The 9,833-nt window shown below is 34.4% G+C and overlaps 1 protein-coding gene across 2 annotated transcripts; it reads left to right on the forward strand.

Annotated features, from left to right (window-relative positions):
- The first annotated feature begins 55 nt into the window (after positions 1-55).
- Eny2 (ENY2 transcription and export complex 2 subunit) lies at positions 56-9,758 on the forward strand. 2 transcript variants are annotated; one of them, XM_076836087.1, is made up of 5 exons: positions 56-213; positions 1,579-1,655; positions 5,511-5,581; positions 6,978-7,052; positions 9,491-9,758. In XM_076836087.1, exons 1-5 carry the CDS (start codon positions 208-210, stop codon positions 9,565-9,567), a joined length of 306 nt encoding a protein of 101 aa, XP_076692202.1. In that variant the 5' UTR covers positions 56-207; the 3' UTR covers positions 9,568-9,758. The 2 variants fall into 2 exon arrangements, with proteins under 2 accessions (XP_076692202.1, XP_076692203.1); XM_076836088.1 differs by having other exon boundaries at positions 58-141.
- Positions 9,759-9,833: the final 75 nt, after the last annotated feature.

Genomic DNA, 9,833 nt, shown 5'->3' on the forward strand with positions numbered 1-9,833 from the left:
CAGGAGGCGGCCCGCGCTAGTTAAATTCTCACTTTATAGGCAGGGTGGCGAGACCCCGCCCCGGAAATGCGTGTTCTAGCTTTCTGTGTGCTTAGGTGCCCGAGCTACTGAGGGTCTAAGTCCGGGCAGCCGAAGAGTGTGGTAGGTAACGGTCGTCAGCGCAAGGGTCATTTCGTCGCTGGGAAGGGACGGCCCTCGCCCGCGGTGATGGTGGTGAGCTATGCCCGTGGTCCTCAGGGCCGGGACCCGGGCCCAGCCCAGGCTCCTTTCGATGTGCTGTCTTTCGTTAGCTTCCCCGACCCGCGCTCGCGGGCCTGTAGGGCTCTCCGGCAGGGCGTGCTACTGGAGTTGGCCTGAAGCCAGTCCTCGCTTTGTTTTCTGGCTCCTCCCCTCCCGCCTCTCCAGCTGTCTCCGCCCTGTTCTATTTTCCCAAAGAATGTCTGAACTGGGAGGTATCCCCTAGTGCCCTTGTTTTACCAGTGAGAAAACTGAGGCCTTTAGGAATTAAGTGACTTGTCCAAGGTCACTATCCGTATTTTAGGGGGCCAAGGCGAGATCAAGTATTCCTGATATGGTACTGACTAGACCTTATTTTGAAAACGTTAGCTTCCAACTACAAAAGTAAACATTTCTAGATTCTTTCTCAAGTCTTCCTTTTCCCTGTTCCCCTTTAAACAGCGGCAACAACAACTGAAAACTCATTTCCAGTGTGAGTTTTCATATAGAAAAATTGAGAGACGGGAAAAGTGGTGTCAAGTTAGTGACAGATTCACTGGGAAAGCTTTAGCTTATTCCAAGTTTTATTGAAACTTTTGGATGTCCCCAAAACCTAACCACACTCTCCTTTCTGTACATTTTGGTTTTATTGTCTGCTTTTGCTGAAAATTGAGAATTTTCTAAGATAAGAATTAGTTTGAGATTTGTTTTCCACTTAACCCACTGGGAATACTGTATTTGATAAGACACACAATACACGTAGACTACAGCTAGTGTAGCAGTTGTAATTCTAAATCCTAGTGAAGACTAAAGTAAAGCACTTAGAGTCTTATCTGATGGTTTCATTTTTCACTAATACTTTTTTATCTTGTACTGATGGCTTCCTCAAATCTTGAATGCAGTTAAGGTGCAGAAATGATCCAGTCATTTATAACGTGCAGTTAAAGTGTTTGTGGGCTTCTAGGAACAAAGTTCCTGAGTTGAAATTTTGCTTTCACTATTTTCTATTCCTGTGCCTCAGTTTCCTCAGCTGTAAAATAAAAAAATGTTAATATGTAATGATAAGGTTGGGAAATTAAATGTAATTTTTTAAAAAATACACAGAGTACTAGGTAATTGTTTAATAAATGTTCCAAAAATAATAGTTATTAATAAAAGACATATGGGGGAAGGAACTTGTTTAGTGTATAATCAATATGAGTTGGGATGAAGTAAATTATATTTAGAATGATGATATAAGTAATACACTTGAACATCCTTCTAGTTGATAGAATATTAAATCTGTTAGGATGATTGCCCAGAGGATTTAGAAGAAAATGCTTTATAAATATTCTATATCTGAACATTTATGTTGATGTCCAGGTTAGCAAGATGAACAAAGATGCGCAGATGAGAGCAGCAATTAACCAAAAGTTAATAGAAACTGGAGAAAGAGAACGGTAAGTAATAGATTGTGTTATTAAATTACATTATACCATCTTTAATAGTTACATCATGTTATAAGAATCTAATTATCAAGAAACAAACAAAACATGCCAGTGAAAAGAATTACAGAAAGTTGAGATTATCAAAAACTTCTATTCCTAACAGCCGTAAGAATTTATTTAGGTGCAACATTGCTTGCAAGACTTGGACCAACACAGGCAATGTAGAAGCCAGAAATTATTATAATAAATAAGTATATAAATTATTATAGATTCTCAAAGAATGTATAATACAGTGGGGAAGAAAAAAATACTCAAATAGCTACAGTTGAAGACATAATGTTACCCAGGTTTTCATAAGACTACATGATAGAGCCACATTGGAGCAGCATGTGCCATTCCTTTTCTATGAAATATTTCTTTTCTATTCATTCTTAGTAAATTCTAGTTCATCTCTCATGTATTACTTTAAATATTGCTTCTTCAAGGAATCTAATTATGGAATCCCAAATACTTTGTTCTGTCATATCATTTAATCACATCCTGTTCTAGTTACCTACTTCACTAGTGCGTAGCTCTCAATATAATCCAAGTTCCATGATAGCGAACACACTTTTGTATACCCAGAATCTAATGCTATAACCGACACCTAATTGGTTAAGTAAATATTTGAAGAAGGAACAGGTTTAGAAATATACAGAAGGGGCCAAGGAGTCAATAAAGACTCCTAGAAGCAAGATGATAAAGTTTAAAAGAGAAATATATATGTGTATGGAAGAGGAGGAATTTTTTCAATTCTACCTGGGGATTAAGGGGAGGGGTAAGATCTCACAGAACAATAAAAGATGCTTATGCTGGGTTAGAAGGATTATCAGTTCTCTAAGCCAGTAAATGAGAGGATATTATCTTCTAATGGCATGTGCAAAGTCACAGAGCTTGGTACAACATGATTAATTCTCTGGGTACTACAAAATTATAGAAGAAAGCTATACGTAAAGTATAAAAGCATGTGACTGGAAGAGTGGACAGAAGTATGGATTTGGTATAAGTTAGAATTATTTCAGCTAAAAATAACAGAAACTAAACTCAGAATCTGGCTTAACCAATAGAAACATATAAGCTAATCTAATTAAAATATCTAGGGTTTAAAGTTACTTCATATATCACTAAATTTAGGCATGCAAAAATTATTGCCAAGGATGTATCTTCTCTCACCTCTGCTTTTCTCTATTGTTGGCTTTATTCTTAAAACAGGTGGCAGAGATTAGCAGTTCAAACTTACATATCACTGCTCAGACTTCCTTGTTGAACACAGGACCTAGCTTGATTACCATCTTACTTAGGTAATAGGCAAGTTATGATCAGCCTTGCCTAGGCCATATTCCATCACCAGACCCTTAGCCAGATTCTTATACTGAGAATGGCAGTGTTTTGTTTTTAATCAAAGAAAGGTCAGGAAAATGGATGCTCTGATTTGCAAAAACATTCATTGCTCACTTTATCCTTGAATGATGGGAATTATTGAAAGATTTTAAGAAAGGGAATAATTAGATCACATTTATACTTTACAAATTGTATTCTGTGTGAAGGATAGACTTGGAGTTTCAAGACAGAAAACAGGTAAATGACTTAGAAGATTGTATTGGGTTAAAAAGAAAAACAGCAAAAATGGAAAGGAGAACTTAAATTTTTTTTTTAAAAAAAAAGTGGAAACAGCTCTTTATATGAGGAAGGAGGCATCAAGAACAGTGCCATGGGTAACTTGAGAAGATAGTACAGCTAGTAGTAAATAGAGGAAATTATGTGGTTTTTTTGTTTGTTTGTTTTTTGTTTTGTTTTTTTATTCGTGCAGCTTAGTTTCCAAGTTTCAATCACATGGTCTACCCTGTAAGGTGCCGGAGATACAGTAGTCAACAAAATGAAGTCTGTTCTTTTATGGAACTTAACACTGTAAAGGGAGGAAACATACAATACATATGTAATATGGCAGATAATGATGAGTGCTATGAAAATAGTAAAGCAGAGAATAAACATGGGGAGGTGATATTTTGGGTAGAGAACGTTTCACTGCCAACAGATCAGAAGGATATGAGGAAGTGGAGGAGTTCCAGGAGCCAAGGTCCTGAGCTGAGCTTGCCTGCTATTTTTGAGAAATACATGGAAGCTAAGGAGACTGCAGAAGCTGAGTGAGGGAGAAAAGAGATAATGTAGAATCATTTAGGCTGTAGTCAAGTCTTGGAGTTTATTCTGGGTAAATTGTGAAGGCACTGGAAGGTTTGAGCAGTGCAGGATAGTGAAGTGTACAATGAAAGAAGCAGGGAGACAACTTAGGTAACAGTCCAGAAAGGAAAAGATGGTGGTTTAAACTAGGATATTGATGAAGATAGTGATAGACATTTGACTTCTAGGTATATATTTTAAAACTAAAACCTGTAGGATATCCTCATGGATTGGATGTGAAGCGTTAACAAGGGATCTGAGTAAAAGGTGCTACCAAAGTTTTCAGCCCAAAGAACCAAAAGAATAGAGTTATTTTGAGAAGGAAGCAAGATGAAGTAGGAGAAAATATAAAGTTGGGTTTTAGCTCTATTGAGAGCAAAAGATCAAAATCATGGCATTGCAAGGAAATGGATGGCATTAGAACAGATTATGCTAAGTGAAGCTAGCCAGTCCCTAAAAAACAAATGCCAAATGTCTTTTTGATATAAGGAGAACAACTAAGAACAGAGCAGGGAGGAAGAGCATGAGAAGAAGATTAACATTAAACAGGGACGAGAGGTGGGAGGGAAAGGGAGAGAGAAGGGAAATTGCATGGAAATGGAAGGAGACCCTCATTGTTATACAAAATTGCATATAAGAGGAAGTGAGGGGAAAGGGAAAAAAAAAGGGGAGAAATAAATTACAGTAAATGGGGTAGAGAGAGAAGATGGGAGGGGAGGGGAAGGGAGGGGGGATAGTAGAGGATAGGAAAGGCAACAGAATACATCAGACACTAGTATGGCAATATGTAAAACAGTGGATGTGTAACCGATGTGATTCTGCAATCTGAAATCACTCCAATGGGAGTTCGTAACCCACTTGAATCAGATGTATGAAATATGATATGTCAAGAACTTTGTAATGTTTTGAACAACCAATAATAAAAAAAAAGAGTAAAAGATCAAATGGAAATGTCAGTGGATCTCTAGGAATATTCACAGAGAAGCAATTTGCAGGGAAAGAGAATCTGGTTTGGTATGTGACGTGTTTAAACTGAGTAGTTGGAGGATTTCTAAGAGTGGTATGTGGCAAAAAATAATAAAATATTTTGTAGCATTCCTGATGCCATTAGTTGCAATATATACCATTTTCTACTATTAAGAAAAAAGAAAATATTGCTAATTATGATATGCATGCAAGCTTCTGGGTTATTAAATTGTGTTGGGGGCCAATCTGTAAGGTTAGAGGGAGATATAGCAGGGAAATAAGAGAGCTAAAGAATAAGAATTTGTAGTAAAAGAGTGGGTTTTGGAACTTGAAGTTTTCAGAGCTGCATCTTCTCTAAGTTCAATACTGTGTCTGGTGATGAAAGGATATGGATATGTAAGAAGACCAAAGAGTAGAACTTCCTGAGAACTGTTGTAACCCTGCCTGTGCATTTAGTTTTACTCTTTATTTAAATAAGACCCAAATAAAATGCAGGACCCAGAGTTTAAATGATTTGTATAAGACTAAATAAAGAACTATTCAGTGATAGAATGAAATTTTGGCCACAATGTTTTGGGACTGCAAATTAGGGAATTTTCAGTTGAGTAGTTGAACCTTTGTTTCAAAGATTCTTATCTAAGATGTACATTGTTGTTTACTTTGAAAACACTTTTTTTCCAACAGCCTCAAAGAGTTGCTGAGAGCTAAATTAATTGAATGTGGCTGGAAGGATCAGTTGAAGGCACACTGTAAAGGTAATCAGTTTAACTTAGAAAATAAACTGATTCCATTGTTTTGAACTGGGTTGGTCTGGGATTCACTAGGAAAAAAGTATAGTCAGTATTTTAAAGTCCAAATGCTCAAGCATAATTTTAAACAATAAGAAGTTGAATTTTTCAGAAGTGATTTCCTCTTTTAAAAGTATGTATAGACTTGATTGTAAAAAATGTTTAGGAATTTTTTTGTGTGTCTCTTCAAACAAGTGAGGCATGAGCGCTCAAGGTTTTCTCTGCCATCAAAATGGATTCCTGGGCTGAGGATGTACCTCAGTGGCCAGATACTTGCCTAGCAAGTATGAGACCCTGGGTTCAATCCCCAGCACTGAAAAGAAGGAAAAAAATATATATATATGTTTTTCAGGAACAGTATTCCTAATATGTTTTCACTTCATAACAAATTGAGCACTTGAGAGTTGGCAGACTTACAAGAATTATATCTCCTGTCTTTGTGTTGTTTTACAAAATTCACCATAAAAGTTCTTGAAGAATTACACTTTTAAAAAATACACAGAAGAGAAGATTGTTAAATTGCTGATTATTGATGATGATACTGTCTGATAGATTACATATCACTAAGATGAGCCTCCTTTCTTGCTCAGTTTTTGGCATAGTTGATTTCTGGATATTTTTAATAAATCTCCATTGTTTCATAATGGTTTCTGCAATTAAAAATAATGGAAACTGTTTACACATTAACTATAAGAAGGCAAGTTAGTAAAAGCACTGACTTTAAAGTATTCCAGACTTTGGTGGAGCTGGGTTTCAGCTATGTGCATTGAGTTTCTTAATTTTTAAGCCTCCATTGCCTCACCTCTGAAGTGGGAGAAATGCTTAGTCCACTATATAACTGAATATTAAATGGTGTAAAGCACCTAGTGGGGATCCAGTAGATGTTAATCATATCCCCTCTTATATTTCTTTTGGCCCAGCATTGAGATAACAAAGGAACAAAGTAGCTCTACCTTTTAATTTTTAGCTATGGAATTACAAGTTTGACTCACATAATAGGTTTTATTTCCTCTGTTATATTTAAATAAGAGCTAGTATGATTATAGTAAAATAAAATCTGTTCTGTTTTAAGTTCCAGCTTTTTATAAATATTAGAGTTCCCAAATTTATTCTAATTGTTATAGTTACTTGTTAAGTTACAGGTTATTTAGCTGAAAGTTGAACAGACTTGTCTTCTTAATCTGGAGAATACTTAATGTGTTTATGTTATAAATTTTTTTAGAAAAGACAAAAGAAGTGTCCTCTTTTATTTTTTTAAGACCAATATATACTCTAAAAACATGATTTTAACCCTTCCTTATGAAAATCTTTCTTACAGATAATGATTTTAAATGATATGATTTGTTTTTTGCTTTTGCATAAGAGGTAATTAAAGAAAAAGGACTAGAACACGTTACTGTTGATGACTTGGTGGCTGAAATCACTCCAAAAGGCAGAGGTAAGGAGTATAGTCTATGTCAAAGGAAACGTGCTGGTGCAGACATTTTTTTCTTTGCTAATTCAGATGTTTTTTTCTTTTTATAAGAAAAAGTACCCTTTCCACAATCATGTAGGTGTTTTCATTGCCTCATGAGGGAAGTGTTAAAATTGCCTACCTGCCTCTCTTGCAATCTCAAATAACAAATGAGATAATAGGTGTAAAATGTTTTTGGTGCTCTAAAACGGTATACCAACATAAGTTGATAGAATTGTTAAGACAGTTTTCAAAATATGGGATTTTACAGAGGCAATTATCATCTGAAGCTAGGATTTACAAACTTTTATGAGGTGTAGCCTGTCTCCCTTTAAATATTTAATAATTCAAGAGTTTTACTCCAGCCTCTAAGTCTTTGTTCTGCTCTTTCCTTATTAAAAATAAATGAAGGTCTGTCTTCTTGAATGTCTAATTAAGAATTTGGAAGTTCCACAACTTCATGTTCAAGGTGATCCATATTTAAGACTCAGAGCAACCTTTTCCTTAATTTCCCTCTGAAGTACCTTGTTTATATATAGAAGGGAAAGATAGGAAACATTATATTAATACTGATGACGTGTTACTGTAGATGTTAACTACCTTTTTTTTTTTCATTTATTTTGATAAAGTTGGTGGCATTTTTTATTTGTAAGTAGAAACGGGTAAATTAGATGACCTACAAGTTTTTTTTTTCTCTCACACAGAAATAGTAACAATAATTTCATTGTAAAAAGTAAATAAGTTTAAAATTATTACCACAGAACACTAATTCCCTCCTGAGGAGGACCTATGGAATCCCATGATCCTTTTCAACCATTTCTTAAAGCCTATTTGTAACTAGAAAACATGTTTTTTTTTTTTCTTCTAGTGTGTCTCAGGGAAATATGGAAAAAAGAAATTACTGTTCTCCTTGTGAATTTATATTTTAAGATAATTTTCTCAAATTTCTTTTTCTGTTTTCAGTAATTTATACTTAATCTGTTAATATTGTTGAGGAACTGGTTATGCAGGTTAGAGTATCTGTTATTCACCACTTGCATCTTATCCATTTCATTGTCTAGCAACTCCCTGCTAGAGAATGAGAATTTCTTTTATTATTAAAGAAAAGTAGAGTAAAAATAAATTGTTTCTTTTTTTGTTTGTTTGTTTTTAGTCTTCCTTTAATTGTCAGGAGAAGACATTTTTTTTTTTTTTAGCATACACTGAAATTGACCTTTTTCAACATGCAGTTTTCTGAACTTTATATACATACATAGATGCATGCAGCAACCACTGCAACAGTTTTTCTTATCCTAAAAAAACTCCTTCCAGCTGCTGCTTTATTATTAAACCTTATCCCAAAGCAAATGATGTGTTTTCAATCATCTTAATTCTAAATAAAAATATTTTAATGTATATATTGATTTCATTTCCAGTGGACTTTCAGTTTGTAGTCTTCTGAGATAGACTTCAACAATTTATAAAAAGTATTTCCCTTATTTGATTTATGTACTTAGTTGTTTAATTGTATGTGGAAATATTGAAATTTATCTGAAGTTTTTATTTCTCTTGAACACAAGCAAAATAGTTTTATTTTATGTTTTAGTTAATTGCCTCTTTTGAATTTTTGTTTTGTTTAATATTCTAAGAACAGTCACACAGGTCAATATTCAGAAAGTTAAAAATATAACATGTAACTATTGTTGCAGTTTTTTGCATCTTTGCTGGGCCAAGAGAGTATGTGCCTTCATTATTTCTGTAGACATTGCTAAATTACCTTCCAAAGCATGTACCAGTTTATACTTCCTCTAGCTAAAAAAAAAAAAGGCCTCCTTTCTCTTATTATTGACCTTAGAGTTTGGGTCTATCTGATTGTTAAGATATGCTGTCTGAATGTGGCTTTAATTTTCATTTCTCGTCTTAAGAATGAATCCCTCTTACATAAGAACAGTGTCTCTCCTTTTTATCTCTTTGCTCGTTTTTGTTAGTCTTCTGATCTTTTCCTAATCAGTTTGAAATATCTGTGTAGTAGAAGAATCAGTTTTGTTGTTGTTATTTATTTTTTTTAAAGAATGTTTCCCCATTATGTCTTGTGGCTTTGCTTGTGGTAATTTTGACCAAGTATGAGATGTTGTGTATAAGTCAAATTTATCAGTGTATGACAGCCTGTGTATTTTAAAATGGCCTCCACTGCTAGTTTAATAATTTTCTTATATTTTCTTCTTATCAGTGTGCAATGTATTTAGGTATTAAATAGTTCATTAAAATAATGAATTACAAGTATTCACTTTCTTTTCAGATACCTCTTTCTATTTTTCTAATTGAACCATGAGGGTTATGTATGAAATTCCTTTATTGGTGATCTTGAATAAAATGTCACGTCCCAAATTGACATGTTTTAACAAGAATCATCTTACTCTGATGTTTTTGTTTTTGTGTTTCAGCCCTGGTACCTGACAGTGTAAAGAAGGAGCTCCTACAAAGAATAAGAACATTCCTTGCTCAGCATGCCAGCCTTTAAGGTTGAATTAGATTGTGTTGTTCTGTGTTTTATTTCTGAAAGTACAACTTGCCATAAATTAGAAATCAGTTTCCCAAAATAAAATCCTTTTTTGTATGATGGTATACAGTTTTCAGTAATGATGTATACATTGTATTGATTTTTTTCCCTAAATGTGTTATTTTAATAAATATCTCACGAATGAGTTTGAAGTTTGCTTGGAGTTTGGAATGAATGGGACTCTGTGTTTATTACTAATTCATTAAATTTGTTGAGAAAGTCAGGAA

This window comes from Callospermophilus lateralis, chromosome 16, assembly GCF_048772815.1.
Source record: "Callospermophilus lateralis isolate mCalLat2 chromosome 16, mCalLat2.hap1, whole genome shotgun sequence".
NCBI classification, from domain to species: domain Eukaryota; kingdom Metazoa; phylum Chordata; class Mammalia; order Rodentia; family Sciuridae; genus Callospermophilus; species Callospermophilus lateralis.

Excerpts from the sequence above, each read along its gene's own strand:
- Eny2 (XM_076836087.1), top strand. Across the intron at positions 1,656-5,510 it reads GAAACTGGAGAAAGAGAACG|CCTCAAAGAGTTGCTGAGAG; the intron begins GTAAGTAATAGA and ends TTTTTCCAACAG. Across the intron at positions 5,582-6,977 it reads GTTGAAGGCACACTGTAAAG|AGGTAATTAAAGAAAAAGGA; the intron begins GTAATCAGTTTA and ends CTTTTGCATAAG.